Source organism: Aristolochia californica, unplaced genomic scaffold, assembly GCF_029961685.1.
Source record: "Aristolochia californica isolate CCGP_79_NKW_82.1479 unplaced genomic scaffold, dmAriCali1.0.hap1 SCAF_13, whole genome shotgun sequence".
NCBI classification, from domain to species: domain Eukaryota; kingdom Viridiplantae; phylum Streptophyta; class Magnoliopsida; order Piperales; family Aristolochiaceae; genus Aristolochia; species Aristolochia californica.
This window is the reverse complement of record NW_027181804.1, coordinates 8,491,118-8,514,396: the sequence shown is the minus strand read 5'-3', so window position 1 is coordinate 8,514,396 and position 23,279 is coordinate 8,491,118. Positions and strand designations below refer to the sequence as shown.

General features: G+C 38.8%; 1 protein-coding gene across 1 annotated transcript; it reads left to right on the top strand.

Moving 5' to 3' along the window:
* The first annotated feature begins 11,432 nt into the window (after positions 1-11,432).
* On the top strand, positions 11,433-13,025 carry LOC137948976 (protein RGF1 INDUCIBLE TRANSCRIPTION FACTOR 1-like). The gene is made up of 5 exons (XM_068795222.1): positions 11,433-11,648; positions 11,766-11,942; positions 12,044-12,118; positions 12,211-12,351; positions 12,448-13,025. Exons 1-5 carry the CDS (start codon positions 11,646-11,648, stop codon positions 12,814-12,816), a joined length of 765 nt encoding a protein of 254 aa, XP_068651323.1. The 5' UTR covers positions 11,433-11,645; the 3' UTR covers positions 12,817-13,025.
* Positions 13,026-23,279: the final 10,254 nt, after the last annotated feature.

Below are 23,279 nucleotides of genomic sequence, written 5' to 3'. Positions count from 1 at the left end.
AGGTCTCTCAACACCATTGGATTGCAAAATACCAGAAGAAGTCTGGAGCGGCAAAGAGGTAAACCTTTCTTTCTCGAAAGTGTTTGGTTGAGTTTCTTATATTCATATTGATTAAGCTACTAGAAGTAAACTTGATGCCAAATCTAAATTATGTTTCTTTATTGGCTATGGTGGTACCGAATTTGGTTATCTCTTTTGGGATGACCAATGTCGTAAGGTTATTAGGAGCAAGGACATGATCTTCAATGAAGGTGTTATGTATACAGACTGGTTGAGAACAAAGTCTAAGAGCACAAGTGATGAAGCCAAGAAGTTTGAAGTTATTAAGTTGAGAAGTCTTCCAGCTATTGAGATGGAGAATATTGCTCAAAAAGACCAGGAGAACATACCCCCAAAAGTAAATCAGAACATTCTTGTGACTGAACTCAGGAGATCTGCCATAACAAGCAGACCACCACAGAGGTACTCTCCTGTACTTAATTATATTTTGTTGACTGATAAAGGTGAACCAGAGAGTTATGAGGAAGTCGTGCATGTTGATGAATCAACCAAGTGGGAGTTGGCCATGCGGGATGAGATGGATTCATTGTTATCCAATAAGACATAGCAGTTGACCGAGCTCCCAAAAGGAAAGAAGGCCTTGCAGAATAAGTGGTGTACCGAATAAAAGACGAACATGATGGCAGCAAGCGGTACAAGGCAAGACTAGTGGTAAAAAGGTTTCAACTAAGTGGTGTACCAAATAAAAGATGAACATGATGGCAACAAGCGGTACAAGGCAAGACTGGTGGTAAAAGGGTTTCAACTAAAAGAAGGCATTGACTACACTGAGATTTTCTCTCTATTAGTGAAGTTGACTACTATTAGAATAATGCTTGGACTAGTGGCAAATGAAGACTTTCACTTAGATTAGTGATGTAAAAACAAATCTTTCTTCATGGTGATTTGGAGGAAGAAATTTACATGATGCAACCACTGGGTTTCAGAGCACAAGGAAAGGAGAAAATGGTGTGCAAACTTCAAAAGAGTTTGTATGGTCTTAAACAATCTCCAAGACAACGGTATAAGAATTTTGACACCTTTATGAGTATTAATGGTTTCTTGAGGTGCCAGACGGATCATTGCTATTATGTGAAGAAGCTTGATGACTCCTACATTATTCTACTACTATATGTTGATGACATATTTATAGTAGGTACTAGCAAATAGGAAATAGATAAGTTGAAAACGGAGTTGTCCAAGAAGTTTGCAATGAAGGATTTGGGTACTGCAAAACAAAACCTTGGGATGAGGATTTCTAGAGATGCTAATGTCTTGAAACTGTTACAAGAAGAATATTTGAAGAAGGTGTTAAGCAGATTCAACATGTATGATGCAAAACCAGTGAGTACTCCTTTGGCTAGTCACTTTAGGCTATCTAAGGAGTAGTCACCTTCTATAGAACAAGAGCGAGCCAACATGGCCAATGTGCCTTATGCTTCTGCTATTGGCAGTCTCATGTATGCCATGGTATGTACTAGACCAGACATAAAGTAATCCGGGTAAACAACATTGGGAAGCAGTGAAGTGAATTCTCAGGTATTTGAGAGGCACTGTAGACTCAACTTTATGTTTGAGAAAGTCAGACTTGGGATTACAGGGTTATGTAGATGCTGACATGGCTGGAGACATTGATGGGAGGAAGAATACCACTGGATATGTATACACGTTGGGTGGTACAACAGTTAGTTGGGTCTCTAAGTTGTAGAAGATAGTTGCTCTTTTCACTACTTTGGCAAAATATATTGTTGTGACCGAAGCCAGCAAAGAGATCATATGGTTGCAATCTTTCTGGAAAGAATTAGAACTCAAGCATGGGAAGAATGTATTGTATTGTGATAATCAGAGTGTTATTCATTTAGAAAAAAATCTTGTTTATCATGCCAGAACAAAGCACATACAGGTGTGTTATCACTTCATCAAATCGACTTTTGAGGATGGAGTCTTAGATCTTGAGAAGATTCAATGAACTCAAAATTCAGTTGATATGTTGACAAAAACTGTTACGATTGAAAACTGAAGTTGTGTGAAACTTTATTTGGACTTCTCTCTGAGGATTGAGAATTTTTTGCCGCTGCAGAGGAGATATTGATGATGGATTAGTCTCCAAGTGGGAGATTGTTAAGTTGTAAAGCCTAATTAATGCCTTATGCTGAGTCGGTATGCGGATTGGCCTTCATGGTGGGGTTGGAAGGGGGTGGGGAGCCTCCCTCCTGAGGGTGTGGGGGTGGAGCATCACCAGTTTCTAACAGAGTTGGAGATTTCACAATTGTAATCCAGTTGCCCTAACTTTCTCTTTATATTTGGAAGCACAGTTGTTAGGGTTTTATCACCCATAGATTCATCATCCGAAGAGCATCACTAGTTGCAACCGAGAGAGGTAAATGACAAACACCTGTAAGTGTGTGTGATTTCTCTTGTAAAATATTTCTTCTTCATTGTGGATTACTGCAGCGGCGGAAGACAGGACATAATCTTACCTTGTGGCGAACCTGTATAAATCTTGTTTTTCTCATGTTTGTTTTTCCTTTCTTCCACAATTATTATTGTTTCTCTCGTTAGTTTGGAATTAGGATGTCTAATTCCTAACAACAATATCCATGCTTCCCCTTAAATTTTCAAAAGAAGGAAAAGGAACTCTAAAATCACCCAGAAATCTAAAATCAGAGTTCGCCCGATGTGAAAATTTTCACCTAAAGTCCAATTAACACTAAGCACTAACTAAAGCTTTTAAGTTTTCGCATGAGGAAATCTGTAGACATTCTTTGGGCTAGTAGGAGGATTTAGTTGAATACTTGGAAGTCACCATTACTAGTGTCAGAACAAGTAAACTAATCTCTCTCCAAGCTACATTTTATTTGTTGGGTGCATATCCGAGCACAAAATTTTGAAAATCACTTGAGCTTGAGAAGGGAAAAGCAAGAATGCCCTCCTCTGACATGACATCCCTTCCCCACTCTTTTGGGATATATTCGTATCTTCCTTCAGGTTCTGTTAGAGCATGCTGAGGGAAAGTGAAAGTGAATTTGAAATCACTTTCACTTACCCAAAATCGTTAGTGTGTTCCCACGAAGGAAAGTAAATGAACTATATAATTCACTTTCACCAGCTCTCTCTATGCTCTATGCATCCCTCTCTCTCGACTCTCTGCTCTTTGCTTCCCAACCCTCGTCTCTCTTGACGGTCCTCTCTCTGCTTCCCTCTCAACTCTTCTCTTTCAACGTTCCTCCCGCCAACAATTGGCTGCTTCCTCTTGCCCTCTCATCATGTTGTCGTGCTGCTTCCCTCTCGCTCGGCCTTGCTCTCACCCTCAACGCCTTCCTCTCAACCCTAAATTGTCATCCTTCTTCTTCGTTACTCTTGAATCTTCTATAATCCTTCTCTTGCAATCTTCTCTGCTTTTGATTTGAGATGGCCCATGTAAGCAACGACTATACAACTCTCTTTGTCGTCGTGGTGGCCATGTTCACGGCCGCAATCTCTATGCAGGCACTTGTCCCGTTGTTAGATGCTGGATTTGGGACTACATTGCCCGTGGCTGGCACGCTAATCTACTCATCCCTTCTCCTCTCTTTGGATGCTCTGCTCTTCAAATTGAACTAGGCAGGGCTGAGAATGAGGTTTTTTTTTTAACTTTGGGGATGAGGTTTTTTTTTTTAACTTTGGGGATGTGTATTTGGAGTGTATTTCATTCGTTGCTATTGATTGGGTTTGTGGTTGAGCATTTTTGTTTAAATATTCTATATTTTATAATTAACTAAATTAATTAATTTTAACTTGTAATCATTGTATTGATTTAGATTAAACTAAAATACATCTTAATTTATTAATAAAATACCATATTTAATTATTTATTATATTAATATTTTTAATATTATATTAAATTACTAATTTAAGAGTGATAATTAAGATATTATAAAAGTCAAAATTTGATTATAATACGCTATTTGATTATGTATTTATACATTATAAAAGTAACCATGTTTGTTTAAGTATATTATTTGTTATACTTAATTAAATTAATATTTATTTTTAATTTTGAAATTATTTAGCTTATTTTTTAATTAAAAAGTTAAATACAACTATCTTCTAAAGTTAAATCTATTAGAGTATTTTATCAATAAACTCATTCTCATGTTTCCACTACATTTTTATCGTACATACTAATACAAGAAAGTACTTTCAACTGCATTTTCCAATGAACACATTGAGGGCTTGTTAGTGTACTCGGAGGGTAAGTGAAGTGTAAGTGATTACACTCACTTTTAGTGTGCGGACCCGAGGAAAGTCACTCGCTCCGGTGTAAAATGAGTGAATTAGGATTCTCACCCATATCTTGTTTCATCCACTTAACTCTCACTGGATGTTGTGTCCCGTTCTCTCTCGCCTCTCTACATCTCGTGCTTCTCTTTCTTTGCCTTCTCTGCCCTCTCTGCGTCTTGAGCTTCTCTCTCTCGACCTTGTGATGTTAGGAAAAAGAACAAACCACTTGACCAGTCTGGAGATTTCGAGTTCAATCTAAACAACGATGGTTGGAGGTCAGGAGGGATGAAGGGATGATGCCTAGAAAAGTTGTTCCAATGGCTTCACCAAGAGACCCTTCAGAGGGGATAGAAGATCCAGTTGGTTTGAGAATAGTCTTCCTTTGAAGCTGATAGTGATATCCAAAGTTTTGGAAGAGCGACAAGTGTCAGTCAAAGTTCTGCAATGCGGATGGCTGATAGACCTATTAGAGGAGAAAGAAGGAAGGTTCAGCCTGGCGGTTCTTTCTTTAAAAATTTCAATGGTGGTGAAGGGAATGAAAGGGGGAGCCACAAGATCAATAAGACGTTCTATTTGGTCTTGGTAATGAAAAAAATTGTGACCAGAAGACAGAAAATCCCCTCCAAGAAAATTCCACCAAAGAATCTGAACCACCTGAAGCTACATTACCAAATCCATCGCCGCAAGATGCTGGCGAGATTTTTAGGAAAATGAAAGAAACGGGGCTCATCCCCAATGCCGTTGCAATGCTAGATGACCTATGCAAGGATGGTTTGTGTTGAATTTATGGAAAAGAGAAATACTTCATTGACTTATTATAATCAAAGTACATGAACCTCTATTTATAATAGAGGAAGGTCGTAGAGTCTAATTACAATTAAATTACTTTTGTCCCAATTACACCCAAACTCTAATACTTAAAGATAAGTCCGAGCATAATTAAATATCCCAATATAAATAGAAGACTATCATGACTAAAACACCTTTAAACTGAAACTCTTTGGTGGGTCCTTATCTTATGGGCTTGGGCCCATCTTCCAACATTCTTAGATATGTGGGCCTTCCTTGGTCATGTGGGTTTGGGCCCATCTTTTGTGGGTCCATATTTTATGGGCTTGGGCCCATCTTCCAACATTCTTAGATATGTGGACCTTCCTTGATTGTGTGGGCTTGGGTCATCTTCCATCATTCTTAAATATGTGGGTCTTCATTGGTCATGTGGGCTTGGGCCCATCTTCCAATAGTTTGGTTCAAGAAGCTATGAAGCTCTTTGGGTTAATGTGTGAAAAGGGAACAATCCCTGAAGTTGTAATTTATACAGTTGTTGTGGAAGGCTTCTGCAAGGCACTAAGTTTGAAGATGCAAAATGGATTTTCAGGAAAATACAGAACAATGGTATATCCCCCAATGCATTCAGCTATACGGTTTTTGTTCAAGGATTGTGTAAAGGAAAGCAATTGGAAGATGCGATTGGGTTTTTCATTGAGATGTTGGAGGTTGGGCATTCACCAAATGTTGCTACTTTTATTGGTTTAGTTGATGGGTTTCACAAAGAAAAAGGATCAGAAAAGCTCAATGTGTCATTCGGAGGTTGATGAGAGCTTATCACCTGCATCTCTCGATATTGTTGTTGTCCCAGAAAGAGATACAAAGAATGAGAAGTTTGCAAATTCCAGCCACATTAACTCTCCTGATTGTTTAGAAGTTGGTCATGTAATATGAGTCAAAAATAAGGTTTAAATTCGTATTTTATTGCTATTCACATCGTTTGGCTTAAATAACCATTTTACAAATTTTAATAATCTACACATGATAAGTTCGATCGTGATTACAGGGATTATAGGATATTCTAAAGGAGGGAAAGAATATATTTTGTATAAGGGAAGAAATCTCAACACTCTCTCTCAAGTTGATGCATAGATATCACTCATGCCCAACATTTTGAGATATTTGTTAAAAGCTCGATAAGACACTGCCTTGATCAACATATCGGCAAGCTAATCTTGAGATCGAACATGAGGGACTTCAATGATTCTTGCTTCTAGATTTTCCTTGATAAAGTGCCTATCAATCTCAACGTGTTTAGTTCTATCATGTTGGACTGGGTTGTGGGCAATATCACATATTGTCATACTATTACAGTATAATTTTATAGGGCTTGTCTGCTCAATGTGTAGTTTTTGTATCAGATTCTTGATCCATAATAATTCACATATTACTTTGGCCATTCCCTTGTATTCAGCTTCAGCTGACGATCTAGCTACCACCTCTTGTTTCTTACTTCTCTAAGTGACCAAATTTCCACCTACAAATATAAAGTATCCAGATGTATATCATCGATCCTCTATTGACCCAACCCAACCGGCATCAGTATAACCTTCCATTTTCAAGTAGCCTCCCTTTTTAAATAAAATTCATTTCCCTGGAAATGATTTCAAGTAGCGCAAGATACGGTTGGCAGCATTCATATGTTCTTCACTTGGAAAGTGCATAGATTGACTAACCACACGTAGTACCTAAGCTAAATATGATCTAGTATGTGAAAAATACATTAACCTCCCAACTAATATCTGATAATGTTCCTTGTTAGCATGGACTTGATCTTAATGTGCTCCCAGTTTCAAATTTATTTTCCATGGGAGTACTGACTGGACTACATGTTGTCATACCAGTTTCCTTCAACAAATCCAAAGCATATTTTCTTTGAAATAAAAAATTCCTTCTTTCGATCTTGACACTTCAATACCAAGAAAGTATTTTAAGTAGCCAAGATATTTCATTTCAAACTCTCTCACAAGATGACTTTGTAATGCTTTCTTTTCCTCTAGATCATTCCCAATTACTATCATATCATCAACATACACAATAAGAGTTGTGATTGGTTCCTTATTAGATTTTAGGAAGAGAATACGATTTGAGTTGATTTGTTTGTATCTGATGGACTTCATAAAATTGGTGAGCCTTCCAAACCACGCCCTTGAGGACTACTTCAAACCATATAGGGACTTCCTCAGTTTACATACTTGTTTGCATCCTTTGGTTTGCATAATACATCCAGGAGGTAATTCCATATATACTTCTTCTTTGAGATCTCCGTGCAAAAATGTTTTTTTAACATCAAACTGATATAAGGGTCAGTCATGATTCATAGCTAGAGATAGTAGAATTCGAACAGTATTGATCTTGGCCACTAGTGAAAATGTCTCCATATAATCAATCCTGTATGTTTGAGTATATCTTTTGGTGGCAAACCTTGCTTTGAACCTTTCAATAGTGCCATCGACTTTATATTTAATGGTAAATACCCACCTGCATCCGACTGGTGTCTTTCCTATAGGTAACTGTATCACTTCCCATGTTAAATTCTTTTGGAGGGACTTCTTTTCTTCATTCATAGCTTCTTTCCACTTAGGATCTTTTAAGGCTTCCTGCAGACTATTAAGAATAGATATAGCAGATAATTAATTTACAAATACTTCACTTTCCTTTGACAATCTAGGTAAGACACAAAATTATGCATGAGATACTGAGATTTAGAGGTGAGAAGAGGTTCATAATTAACTCTAGGTTTTCCTCTTATGGTTTGATGAGGTACCACTCTTAGTTGAGTTTCAGAACTTACCTGAGGCTCAGATATGGACTTAAACTCAGAAAGCAATTGATCCACTCGTACATTATGAAGGGGGAAGTAGTCGGTTGAGATTCTGGTTGTACCACTTCCATATGGTCTTGACTATTTCTATCCTGTAAATCATGTTCATTTGTATCATTTTGATGTTTACTGCTGTAATCTGAATACTCACCACTTTCCAAGGTATTCGAATAATGATTAAGGGTTTGCAATTCAATCATGTTCTCCCCTTGAATCGAAGACTCGGGAGTAGAATAATACATGTTATCTTGGTGAAATATCACATCAAGAGTGACATAAAATTTGCGAGAGGGAGGATGATAACAACGATGACCTTTCTGATGTTGAGCATAACCAACAAAGACACACTTGAGAGCTTGAGATTCCAATTTATTTCTCAATGGCTTATGAAGATGAACAAAGGCTACACACCCAAAAACTCTAGGTGGCACATTCGGCACAACAGGTGAACTTATGGATTCATGAAGAACACTCAAGGGGGTCTAAAATTGTCATGCACTCAAGGGTATTCTGTTGATAAGATAAGTTGCAGTTGTGATGGCTTCACCCCAGTAACTAGCTGACATATGAGCTTCAAGTAAGGAAGCACGGACAACCTTAATAAGGTGACAGTTATTTCGCTCTGCAACCCCATTTTACTGAGGGGTGTACGGACAAATAGTTTGATGAGTAATACCATGATCATCTAGATATTCTTTCAAACCTTAATTAACAAATTCTCCACCATTGTCACTATGGAGAGTTTGTATTGTAGAATGGTACTTAGTGACTATCATTCTATGAAATTGTTTGAATAATTAACTAACTTCACTTTTTAATTTCATTAAACAAATCCAAGTCATACAGGTGTGATCATCAATAAAGGAAACAAACCACCGTTTATCACTAAGAGAGGCTATATTTGTTGGACCCCATACATTAGAGTGGATAATCATAAAGGGTGCTAGACTCCTATTCATGCTTATTTGAAATGGAACACGATGGCTTTTAGCCAATTCACATACATCACACTTAAATTCTGAAACAAATAATCAAGTAAAGAGTTTTGGAAACAATTTCTTTAAATAACCAAAAGACGAATTACCCAACCGTTTATGCCATAACTAAATTTCAGAATCTGCTAATTTATTCACGGAGAATGTTTGAGCTAACTGATGAGAACCCTCTAGCATCAGATCAAGGTAATAAAACTTCCCCCTTCTAGTACCATAACCAATTGTCTTCCGAGTTCGAATGTCATAAAAAACACAAAGGTTAGGCAAAAAAATCGCAAAACAATGCAGAGTGAGAGTTATTTGAGCCATTGATAATAAATTATGATTGAAGGTTGAAACAACTAATACAGAATCAAGATTCAAATTTTTAGTGAAGATGATGAAACCTTCTCCAATAACATGAGGAGTACCATTTGTTGTGGTAAAATATGTTGTTTAGATGGTTCATAAATTGAATATGATGATTGTCAAAGGTCATATGATTAGTAACACCAGAATCAATTATCCATTCCCTATTTCTACTAGGACTGGAAGTATTAAGAACTTTACCAGATGTACTAATTAAAGTTGATGCATCCTTAGTCATGTTGGAGGTGGAAAGTTCTGCTACTACAACTGAAGCATGATTATTTGGTTTAGAGTTCCATTTGCGAGGTGTTTTAGTAGGATCCCACCATTCTGGATACCCAATAAGTTCATAGCATCGTGACTTTGTATGCCCAGTCTTACCACAGTGAGTACAAATACGCTTTGATACCAAGTAAAAAAAATGTTTGAATTTGTATTTTATTGTTATTCACATCATCTGGCTTAAATAGCTATTTTACAAATTATAATAATCTACACATGGTAAGTTCGATCGTAATTACAAGGATTATAGGATATATTATGAAGGAATGAAAGAATATATTTTGTATAAAGGAAGAAATCTCAACAATATGCCCGTGGTTGAATAAACATTATATTGCAACTTTCCTAGTGCCTATTTTTATACAACTTAGTTTCGAGATGATCTCATATGTATGTTCATTCTTCAAATAAGATTATAACCGCAAGTGCTAGAAGAGTATTTTTTAATGCATTTTACATCGATCACACTGTGGCGACAGTGTACGCTACGGCCAGGATCCGCTTCAGATTTCAAAAAGCATCTGCGAGACTAAAGGTTGCAAGCGGCTGCTCAGGTTGCGAAGAATCTGAAGATTAATGACTGGTACTACGTCTCCTTTTGGGTAGATAGAAGAGTAAATTGAGTTGAAAGAGTCTGAATCTGACAGGCCACGGAGAGTCAATTCTAATAAGAGTCTTATAAAAGTGGCAAAAGCATGGTTTGTGTCCGGACACAACCGCAGATTAAACTCCCATTGTGTGTAAGAATCACATTTCCAGGCGTCAAACATAGGAAACATGAAATAATTCAGTTCAGCTTTTAATATATCTTTCAATCGCTACAAGAATTCTATTTATTACATTCTAAATGCTATAAATGAATTTTTCTAAGCATTTACTTCAATCAAATTTTGCTTTTGACTCAAATTGAAACAAATATAATTTGATCTAAAACTTTGTCATCATAGCATTTAATGACATTTGCTAGTTGTTTAGCCACGATTGTTATTGTTTGGATTCATAATTGATATTGCCCCAAAAAAAAAAAAAACTCTTGATGAAAATGCTCTACCATTGTTTTTTGTTTGTAGTGCGTCCTTATCGTAACCGAGACTATTCCAAATTCATGAGTTTCATAAGATTCTTTATTGATGTAAAATCTATGTGAATTAGGGGTATACACGTTATGGTCCTGAGGTTAAGTACTTATATCTTTTGCTCCTAACAGGCCGGTCTTTTGGGTAATATTGGTATATATATTAAATTTGGTTTGGATATTATATATCCTTTTGGAATAGTAACTAATCCGATGAAAAATGAATATCAAGTATTTATTTAAGTATTTGGGCACTGTTCCGGTTCACTCTTCATCCACCCACCAACTCAATTTAGGGTTTTAAATCTCACCCAATCCGTGACCCGGAGCAAAAATTTCTCCTGTCCTCTCCTCTCGACCGCATGGATGGAAGGGCGTTTTGGTCTCTTAAAAAAGGACAAAAGCAGGCTCTTTTTTCTCCACGGGCCCACTTCACCGTTTGCGCTCCCACAGCTCATATTAGCGGCCATATCCACCAATAGGAAGAAGCTGCCTAGTGGATCTCGCCTTTCGGTCAAAAGACAATTATAGCCCTGAAATTCGGGGGTAGATTCGTCACTATCTTTGGTCTTGTCGTTTAGCCGACACGCAAAAGAAAAGAAAAAAGAGAAAGAGTACGGAACAGTCTTTTAATCACGATTTTACTTGATTCTTCTTTTTAGCTGATGATTAATAATATTGGCAAATCCTTATTTGGGATTTTTTAATTTTTGGATTTTTGGCCTTCCCCGTCTTAAATGCGCTCAAACACCTCCTCGCACAGTCGTTGCTTCCCTCTCAGCCGCACCGGTGGCAGCGGCAGTAGCAGGCGCCGTTTCTTTCCTCTCACTCTTACCTCCCTCGCCCTTTCAACTTTCTTCTTTTGTCCATTTAGGGGTTTCGATTTTTTTGAAGTAAAGAGATGCTGATGATGCCGGACGGTACACGGGTATACAAGCTGTGAAACCTCCTTTTATCTTCTTCAAGCTCGGAATTTTCAAAGGGAGAGAAGATGGTTGGTTTTTTCTTTTAATGTTTTGTGTGGCTTTCTCCTCTTCTTCTATGTTTCTTTTGTTAGGGCTAAAGTTTTGGTTGTTTGAATTGATTTTTTATTTTTTTTCCTTTTCTTCAGGTTGCGTTTTCTTGTTCTCCTGGATGGCTGGAACGGCTTCTGCAAGAGAAATTCTTCAACCCTTGTTTCGTCCACGAGGGGGTGAAGAAGAACGAGAAGAATATCTTTTGCTTGGATTGTTGTATCAGTATCTGCCCCCACTGCTTGTCTCCCCATCGCTCTCACCGCCTCCTACAGGTTAAAAGATCGACATGTTTTCCTGTTTCGAGAGATTCTTTTTTCACTGTGCGAAAAACTCAATTTTGTTTTCTTTTTTGCCTTTTTTCCCCGTTGTTCAGATTAGAAGGTATGTTTACCACGATGTTATCAGGGTCGACGACATGGAGAAATTAATCGATTGTTCTTATGTTCAGGTAATTGACATGCGTGTAATTTCTTTTGCTTGTTCGTTCTTCCTCCCGCGGCCTTTTTGGTAAAGAAATTTTCGGATTTTTGTTTTGAGCAGTCTTATATAACAAACAGTGCAAAAGTGGTGTTCTTGAACCAGAGGCCTCAGACACGGCCCTTCAGAGGCTCGGGCAACGTCTGCAACACCTGCGACAGGAGCCTCCAGGATCCTTACGTCTTCTGCTCCGTTGCCTGCAAGGTCCAAGTCATAAACTTGATTGCACCCACTCCTGAGCTTCCCAGTTTTTATCTTTTCCGATTCCTTTTAATTATTCTTTGTTTTCCCTGATTTCAGGTGAAACATCTGATAAAGAGAGAAGGTGGAATTTCAAAGTATGTCTACGACTGCCAGTTCCTTCCGTTACCAGAAGGAGCCAAGGGAGACAGCAGTTATTTCGAGCTGGAAGACGGACAAATGACCCCTGACTCAATTTTAGAATCCCCGGTATCGTTTTCGTCTGCGTCTGGTTCCAGCCATAGTGGTGGTGGGGTAGGCTGTCGGACTCTCGCCTGCACGGCGACAACTGAGGTCGTGAGAAAAAAGAGGAGCAGCGTCTCCGGCAGCTCCCGTAGCACGTTTCGGCCAACTTGCTCGCCCGCGACGGAGCTCGAAGTTCACGTCAGCCGGCGGAAGGGCATCCCCAATCGGTCGCCGCTGTATTGAAACCCGGGAACGTCCCTCTTTGTGGAAGATATCAGCTCTATAGTCGGCAACTCGCAGTTGCAAATTGGCCAGTTGGGTTTCGAGGGGGGCGACAATAGAACGGAAAAAAAAGGCCTCCCAATTTTGTAGACCAAAGGATGTTCTCGATTCATAATGAATACTAAAAACTGTCTTTCTCTTCTTGAAATTCTTTTCGACCCCAATTTACTTTTCCCCCTATTCGTTTCTTCTGCTGGGCTGTTTTTATCTTCGATTGCTGACATTTCAGAACAGAAAAAACTGAGACAGAAGGCTTCTTTTAGTAAATAAACAATAAATCTCCAGCCCCAGAAGAAGCAAACTAGCCTGGCATTCTTTTTCGTATTTCTGTGCTGCTGGGAACTGGTGAGCGAGCTTCTCCAGCTGTAGCATTGTTGTAGTGGATGTGAGAGGTAAAAGAACAGAAAAAAAAACTTCTATCAAAACACCAATTGGCGGTGTCGCGGTACCGACTTGAAATCTATAGCTTCAAGTGGGCAGGAGCCACTACCTTGAGCAAAACTCTAAAGTTGGAATGGAGGTCAGTCAGGTTTCCTTCCCTGGCTCATCTTTTTCTTTTTCTCACCCCCTTGGTTTCTTCTGTCACGTACCACACCAACCTTGTCTGTATTACTGCAGCACCAGAGCAGCAACTGCTACTCCGCCATGTGACTTCGAATTTCAGAATCAGAAGCTCTCTCTTTCTCTCTCTCCTCCTGTAATCTTAAGCAACTGGGTTAGCGATAATCGAAGAGAAATTTGCATATGAGTGAATGAATGATGGGGGGATGGGCTACCGATATAGTTGGAGCATAGGAAGAGGCCGACATGTTTTCTGTTGGGAGGAAATATTCCATTTGGTCTCACTTTGGGAGAATGGATTAATGAAAGGGAGAGGGAGGGGAAGGGGGGCCTCCAGCTTTTGGGGGCACGTGTTAAAAGAGGGTGGGTGGGTGGAGTAGTGGACCATGAGTTCTGATAAGGACCTGTTCTCTGTCAAATAAAGGAAGGCTGGTAGGGCGGCCTTGCCCTCTCTCTTTCATGGAAATACACGAAAGGGAGAATAAAACCATGAAAAGCCTCTTTTGGAGGGACGCTGTGTCGCTGGTGAGCGCTGAAAAGGGGTGTCTGAGTTCTAATCTTCTGTTCCGTGAAATGGCTTCATCGAAGATAATTCTCCTGTCATTCATACTTCAAAGTCGTCCTGTTCCAGTGGTAGCGTTATTGAATGGTAAGGGAAGAAAGACGAAAAAAGACGAAAATAGTTTCAGTAACTTGTAACATTGAAGAAAATTTTCAAGTTTAAGGAAACATGGATAAACCCCACGATCAGGTAGCTTGAGGTGGCCAGTTTCAGTGCTTCCAACCCTCTTTTGTCAACTAAATTGACTGTAGACTCTTCAGGAAATTAGGCCAGAGATTTTGGGTAATTTCTGAGCTACAAGGACATCCCGGATACAAGAATGGCGGCCAGAAACTAGAGTTGAAGACTTATGGTTTGCTAATGACGAAGTTTACCATATTTAGCTAGTAGTCGATGCCAGATTGTGAAACTCGATAAGCTTCCCTGTCCTCACGCGCCCCTCCATGATCTCATGCTTCAACCGGCTTTGTTGCTTTCTCCCTTTCATTTCCTCCCCAAATCGCAACCCTACTGAATTCACAGACTTCAAAGCCATAGGGTGCCCTGCCCAACAGCCAGCCTTTCAGAGTCTTGGACTCGTTACAGTTCCCTTTGCCTCTGCCAACGGCAAGTTCTGGTACTATCGGACTTTCCGACTCGTTTAAATAAACGAACCGAATCTTTACGAGCTCATGAACGGACTTATTTACTTGAACCCAGGGTCAGGAATTAGGGGTCGGGACTGAAGGACCGAAGGAAGCTGAAACCCTTCATCTCTAGTCAAGACGAAACTTCTCCATCTTCGGTCGGGACGTGAAATCTCTACACATCGTGATTACGGGAGAGATTTTGAATGAAGATCATTGTTTTCTTCAATCCCTTTAACTCGGTCAAACGAATGTTATTCTCTTCTGTTTCCCAATGGGGCCACTCCGGCGTTCCCTAAACCATAGAATGAAAAGAAAGAGCTACACATGGCCAAAGAGAGCTGAAATATTTTTTATGTAATTCTAATTATTAAAGCTTTTTAAATAGTAAAATTTTATTAAGCAAGGGTTCTTGGAAGGTGATTACCACTAGGGGAACATCAATAACAAAAAAAATTCTTTGTGCTTAAGGTGTGTGAATGTTTCAATTTACTTTGAACTAATTTTATGCATGATCTTTTGTTACAATCACAACTCGATTTTAATTTGATATTCTCAATTCACCCCCCTCTTGATAAGCCACCCGGACCAACACCTTTCTATCTCCATTGGAAGATGGGCTCAAACCCACGTGACCAATGAAGACCCATATATCTAAGAGTATTGTAAAATGGGCCCAAGTCCATAAGAAGTAGGACCCACCATGATTACCATGAATTGACATCTTTATCACATAAGTTGGAAGATCATGTGGGACTCACAAAATTTCTGTTTATCGCCTGCCACCAATTTCTGTTTTATATCCAAAACATCTTCTTTGAATCAGGAAAAAACAAAGAATAACTTGAAGGGAAAATGAAAAAGTGAAGCGACTAAGGGAGCTTTGAAATTCAGATAAGGCACCGCCCTCTCCTCTCCTTCATTGGAAGAAAAAAATGCCATAGTGGGGATTTATAACACTATTCCACAACCAAAGAACTCCTAAGACAAACATTTATTAGTTTTTTTGTGATTCTATGTGATAAAGGATTAACATAATACCTTTAATTATCGGATAATATCCCATGTTATAATTATCTTCACATGACAGCGGCTAGCCAATACAAACTCACAGACCGATATGTTAGGTACGGAAAACTACCGCCTACGAGAGTGGACGGAACCACTGACAATAAAACTTATCTTTTGTATTCTAAATTATATACATATCAGTATGGTATCAGTTCATTTATGGGATTATCATTACCAAATTTTGTATGTATATTATATTCATCACATGGTTTTGGTTTTATGATTCTATTCAAAGTTTAAAAAGACAAAAAAAGTTTCATGTGTGGTTGAAATTCAATGAAGTCTACACTAGCCTTAGAGTACCTTTAGTACTAGTGGTAGAGTAATAGACTCATATCGTTCTTCCTTGGTACCAAATACAGTTCAAGTTTTGATTGTAGCAGTGATTGGGTTCGAGCTCTTCACGGTATTAAGAAAAAACAAAAGGTGAACTATTTTTTTATACTGGATTTATGGTTTTTATTTGTGTGATTGTAAATTTGATATTGATATTTAATTTAAATTTTTGTATTTGATTATTGAACAAAATTTATGCAAAATATTATGCAGTGTTTATGAACAATTTTATGTAAGGTTTATGTACAAAGGTCATGCCCAATTTTAAGTAAAAATTATGCATAATTTTATATATAATTTATTTGACATATATTTTATACAAAGTTTTAAAAGTAGGTTGGAGCTTGAACTCAGTTAAAATTATTGGGCTCGAATTCAATTCCAATTTTAGGCTCATGGTTTCGAGTTTGAGTTCGAAGAATTTAAATCAATCCCAATTCGAACACACCTCATATACCTCTTACATCAACCTATTTAATTATTTTTAAAAAAATATTATTTTCTTAAATTTTCAATGGCACGCAATTAAGAAAAACAGTTAGAATTTTGTTTTCTTTGGGAGACATAAACAATACCTTAAAAATACAGAATGAGTTTCTTATTGCTCCGGGGAAAACTATAAAATTTCTATAATTTTATTTTTCTGATGGCGGCATAAACAGTCAGTTAAGTCTTAATCAAAGATTTATATAATCCCAGGACATATGAATCTTCTATCATGATTGAAGAATTGCATTCATCAACTAATAGCAGAAAAAAAACTAGATTCTGAGGAGGACAACTGATCACAAATGCACCTTTCAACTGAGGACACCATAAGCGCCTTTCAACTGAGGCCACTCACCTTGTCACCTTGTGATTTGAGATAAGCACCAGAAGCAAAAATGACTCGCTGTCTTGCAGAAGCTTTGCGTTGACGGAGCATCCACTGAACCAATTCTTGCCATCATGTCCAAATCTGTTTCGAGCTCCCCAGGATTTCAGTACAGTGATATCCCTCACAAGCAATTTCCCATATAGGTGCCTTCCTTCTCACATTTCCAAACTCCATTCTGAGAAGAAAAAGCCAAAAGAATAACAGACAAGTGAGGCACATCTCCGCCCTGCAGACTTCTAGTTTCTGAAGTCTTTTGAACTAAAATCTGCCTGTATTTGAAGCAATCCAGAGAAACAAAACCGAAACCCCTTTTCGCAATCTTAAAAAACGCAAACACTTACTGCGGGTTCTCAAGATCAAACACGAAAGGAAGCTTTTGTAGTCTTCTCCTCCATCCCCTTTTCTTTATGGAGTCACTTGCGGTTGACACGTTAATCTCCATCCCTCTTCTTGAGGAAGCCTTAGGCCTCCCCTCTCGCCCGAATCCCTCCCTCCCCTTTTTCATTTCGTCATCAGAAACAGAAACCCTCCCGACGATCGGATGATACAGCCCACATGGTTTTTAATTTGCTTTTCTTCATTTGGAGAGGTCGTAAATCGCCTCTAAGCCAACAAAACCATGTAATTTCACCAGCTTTTGCCTCCGAGACCAGATTGGATTTCGTCAATAAAGAAACGGCAATCTTTCGGAATCAACAGGGTAATTACTCTAATTACTAGGGCATTTTAATTTGCTTTTCTTCATTTGCAGGGTCGAACTAAGGATGGTGTGTACGAATGGCCATCGTCCCAAATCCAGTTTCCACCAATAATTGCTTTATCTAGTGTCAAGACCACTTCGTCTGCGTGGCTTCATTGTCTAGGTCATCCATCGTCTCTGATTCTACGACATATCGTGTCCACTTTTCAGTTAGACTTGTCAAACACTCTATATTTTATTTTTAATTGCAATTCTTGTCAATGCTATAAGAGTCACAAATTACCTTTTTCCCACTCCACACTTGTCTCTTCTTCCCCTCTTGATATTATCTTCTCGGATGTCTGGACCTCTCCAATTTATTCTATTGATAATTTCAAGTATTATGTTATTTTTGTGGATCATTTTACAAAGTATATATGGTATTTGATACCTTTATCCAATTTAAATCTATAGTTGAAAATTTCTTTGATAAACAGATTAATACACTCTATTTTGATAATGGGGGAGAATACAAAGAAATGTCTTCTTTTCTAGCAACCAAAGGTATCTCTCATCTTACGTCTCCTCCACATACACCTGAACACAATGGGTATTTTGAACGATGACATCGTCACATTGTAGAAATAGGTTTGTCTCTTCTTTCACATGCCTCTATACCTCTCTTTTACTGGTCATATGCCTTCTCCACTGCTATTTATCTCATCAACCGGCTTCCAACACCCACACTAAGTCTTCTTTCACCCTATGCCAAACTTTTTGATAATCCTCCTAACTATTATAAATTACGCTGTTTTGGTTGTTTTTGTTATCAATGACTTCGACCATACTCCTCTCACAAACTCACTCCACGTTCCTCTCCGTGTGTTTTTCTAGGGTATTCTACTACTCAAAGTGCCTATCTATGTCTTAATCCCACTACATCTCACATTTATGTGTCGCATAATGTTAAATTTGTTGAGTCTATCTTCCCTTTCACTTCCCTTCAGTCTCATCTTGACCGCCCCTCATCTGACACACTCTCCCACTGGTGTTCCTCTGTGTCCTTCCTCCCGACTACTGGCGCATCATCTGTAGATTCGATTCCTGCGCCCCTAACTAGCCCTGTTCCCGATCGCCTTCCTCAACCCTCTCCATCACCACTCCCCACTCCAAACCACATTCCCACCTCGGTTGACCCGCACCTCTCATCCAAATATACTTCTTCACCTCCCCGTGTTATTGTCACCAGATCCAAGAACAACATTTACAAACTGTAGAATTTAGAATCTCATGAAAGGAACTTTAGATCAACAAGAAAAAAGAAAAAGAACAAGAGAGAAGGAAAAGAGAAGAAGAAGAACATGGAAGGAGAGAGTTTGGATTAAGGAAGAAGAGGGTTGCGTCAAAAATAAAAATGAGGGCTGGACGAATTTGTGGAAAGAGAGGAGAGTGCTTCAATGCCCTACCTCTTAGCCAATGCCTTTATTTATAGTTTTACAATGCCCTTAGGGCTACAACTTGATAAAATGAAAGACATAAAAGGAACACATATTTACACTTCTATGCCATCTTTATGGAAAGTACCATATTTTACACATATGCTACTCCTTTGACGTGTGGGCTTCTTGTCTTGAACTCGTGGGCTTGAGCCCACCTTCCAACACTCCCCCTGAAGCTGGAGGAGAAAAGACATCATAAATACCCAGCTTGCCACATATAAATGATAGGATTTTAGATGTAACAGGTTTAGTGAGAATATTAGATACTTGCTCTTGAGATGACACATGTTTGAGAGAGATTATTCCTACTTGAAACTTCTCCCGTATAAAATGACAATCCACCTCAATATGTTTAGTTCTTTCATGAAAAATTGGATTTGAAGTGATATGAATGGCTGCTTGATTATCACAATGCAGATTCATGGACCCCTTTTTATAAAAACCTAGTTCGGTAAGAAGGGTCCTGATCCATAAAAGTTCACTAACGTTATGGGCCATAGCTCTGTATTCTGCTTCGGCACTAGATCTTGCAACCATATTTTGCTTCTTACTTTTCCATTTAACCAAGTTTCCCCCAACCAGAGTACAATATCCTGATGTAGATTTTCTATCATCAGGAGATCCGGCCCAATCTGCATCTGAGAAGCCTTCTATGTTGAAGTGCCCATGTTTTTTATACAACAATCATCTTCCTAGAGCTCCTTTTAGATAACGTAATATTCTCTCTAAAGCTAGCCAGTGGGTAATTTGTGGTTTGTGCATGAATTGACTCACCACACTTACAACATATGATATGTCTAGCCTAGTTATCGTGAGATAAATCAGTTTTCCCACGAGTCTTTGATATTTGCCAATATCAATATCTTCTTCATTTGTGGCACATAATTTTACATTTGTATCCATAGGTGTGTCAACTGGTCTACAACCCTTCATTCCTGTTTCTTCAAGGAGATCCAAAACATATTTCCTTTGAGACAATATTATCCCATGTTTGGATTGAAGAACTTCTATACCCGAAAAATATTTAAGCATGCCAAGGTCTTTAGTCTTGAATTCCTGACATATCATCTGCTTCACCTCTTGCATGTTCAAAGCATCATCACCGGTTAAGATAATATCATCCACATATACGGCCAATAATATTTCCCCTTTGACCATATCTTTATAATATACGGAATGATCAACTGAGCACCGATGAAAACCAAACCGTATGAGTCTTTGACTAAATTTATCAAACCAAGCCCGAGGGGACTGTTTAAGCCCATATAAAAGATTTTTTTAACCGGCATACTGACTCCCCTCAACCACATAACCAGGTGGTTGAACCATATAAATTTCTTCACTGATATTACCATTTAAAAAAGCATTTTTAACATCCAACTGATAAACGGGCCATGAGGAGTTAGCAGTAATAAATAAGATGATGCGTACCGAATTCAATTTTGCAACAGGAAAGAAGGTCTCCTCATAATCTATCCCATAACACTGCTTATAGCCCTTAGCAACCAGTCGAGCTTTAAGACGAGCAACCGATCCATCTGGATTATGTTTCACTGAAAAAACCCATCAACAACCAACTGATCTTTTACCTTTCGGGATTGATATTAAGTACCAGGTTTGGTTTTCGTATAAGGTGTGCATTTCTTCATCCATAGCCGCCTTCCATCCTGGATGTCTCAGGGCCTCCTGATATGACTGTGGAACAGAAGTAGAAGAAAGGGATGCAAGAAACGGAAAACACTCGAAAGACAAGCGATGGTGAGACATAAAATTTGAGATAGGATGCGAAGTAGTATAGGAGCGACGTTCTTTTCTTAAAACAATAGGCCAAGTATCAAATTCAGGCCCATACATAGGAGGAGAAGGACTTACCTCGGGTGGATCCGACAACTCCACAGGTGAAGGTACGGCCGGTGCATCAGGGGATGGATCCACTTCAAGATTGAACGGCACAAGCGGACAAGGAGTAGTAGAAGAACAAGTCCATCCTGGAGGAGCATCATGGGAGGAGTAGAAGGGAATGTCCTCAAAGAAAGTCGCATCCCTAGAGATAAACATCCTCCCAAGGGTACGATTGTAATAGACATAACCTTTCTGGGTGCGAGAGTATCCCAAAAAAATGCGCTTCATAGACCGAGGATCAAGTTTATTTTTATGTGGAGATGTAACATGAACAAAACACGTACATCCAAACACTTTCAAAGGAAGAGAAAATGGATCTTCACCATTAAATAACACAGAGTAAGGAGTTTTATGATGAAGGACTGATGAAGGTAACTTATTAATGAGAAAGCATGATGTAAGTATAGCATGAGGCCAATAGAAATAGGGTACCTTCATGGAGTAGAGGAGGCCCCGAGCAACTTCAAGAAGATGATGATTCTTCCTTTTAACAACACCATTTTGTTGAGGAGTATAGGCACATGATGTTTGATGAATAACCCCATTACTCTCACAAAATGATTTGAAGTCATGAGACATGTATCCTTAGCATTATCAGATCTAAGGGTATGAATTTTCTTCCCAAATTGTGTCAAGACCATAGCATGAAAATTTTTAAACAAAGGAATAATTTTGGAATGCTCTTTAAATAGATATAACCAAGTCACTCGAGTAAAATCATCAACAAAAATGACAAAATATTTAACTTGAGAAATATTTGAGACACATAAAGGGCCCTATACATCAGAATGTATTAGCTCAAACGGAGTAGTACTTGTAGTTGTAAGACGAGGAGAATATGTACTCCTGACATGTTTACTTAATTGACAAACCTCACAACTGAAATTAGAAAGTCCTTTCAAAGATGAAACCAAAGAACGAATTGAAGGGGTAGACGGATGACCAAGTCGGTTGTGCCAAAGTTGGGCCTCAGATGTAGTGGATGATAATGCAACTAATGGTGGAAGAGTGAAGTAGTACAAACCCCCTTTTTCATGGCCGCCACCAATCACCTGCTTCATAGTGAGATCCTGAAAGACACAAGAAGACGGTGAGAAGGTGATAGAGCAATTTAATTGTTTGGTCAATTGGCTAACCGAGAGTAAATTTAAAGGAAATTGAGGAACAAAAAAATATTTTGAAGGGGAATATATGAAGTAAGAGAGGAAGAACCTTTGCCAATGACCTTGGTTTGGGTACCATCAGCAATAGTAACGAATTTATGAGGATAATATGGAGATAAGGACTGCAACAAGTGTTTGTTACTTGATAGATGTTCGGAGGCCCCGGAGTCAATGATCCAAGAGGAAGAGGAAGAAGAGGAACAAAGCATACCTGAGGCAATACTAGTGGCAGCAGTAGATGATGAGGGAATAGAGGATTCCATGAAGGACTTCATTTTCTGAAATGCAGCATAGTCCTCAGCCGTAAGAGTCACATTTTTGGATGATGATTCAGCCTTATCTTCATTTTTCTCAACATTAACCGAGACTGGGTTAGCTGTGGCCCAATCAGGCTTGCCATGAAGTTTCCAGCATGATGCCACAAGGTGGTTCTGACGGCCACAATAAGTGCAAAGTTGAGGCTCAGTACAGAAAGAATTCTGACCCATTTTATCACCTCTATTTTCAGCCCCTCTCATATTTCTGCCCCGTCCTTGAGATGAGGAAGATGTTCCCCGAAGGCCATAGAACATCGCCGATGGAGCATCAATAGGAGGAGGGGATGGATCCGGTATTCGAAGTAATGTAACACTAATATCATCGAAGGATGGAAGAGCAGAAGAACTTAGAAGCTGAGTTTTGGCCACCTCAGGGTATGGTTTAATATTCGATAAGCAAATGGCTGCTGCCAAAGCTTCTCTTTGTCGTTCTTGAACGACAATATCAGTGGAATATGGTTGAGCTAGTTTTCATTCTTGAAGAAGACCTCGAAACCGTGCCAAAAATTCGTGAATATTATCTCCATGTTTCGTATGCAATATGTTTTGTAATACATCATATATTTTTTGTAATGAAGCAGTGCTTGAGTAAAGCTTGGCACAAGTGTCCCATATGTTCTTGGCGGTTTCCAAGTGGACCACATTGTTGACCACCTGCTCTTCCATGCTATTAATGAGCCAACTTAACACCATGTTATCATCCTTAACCCACTTGTGGAAGGACACATCTTTTTCATCAATCGGAGGAGGAAAGTTAATAACATGGCTCAAGAGGTCACGAGGAAAAAGAACCCTCCGAACCGATTGTGACCAGCTCATGTAAATGGAGAG

Excerpts from the sequence above, each read along its gene's own strand:
- LOC137948976 (XM_068795222.1), top strand. Across the intron at positions 11,943-12,043 it reads GCTCTCACCGCCTCCTACAG|ATTAGAAGGTATGTTTACCA; the intron begins GTTAAAAGATCG and ends CCCGTTGTTCAG. Across the intron at positions 12,119-12,210 it reads TCGATTGTTCTTATGTTCAG|TCTTATATAACAAACAGTGC; the intron begins GTAATTGACATG and ends TGTTTTGAGCAG.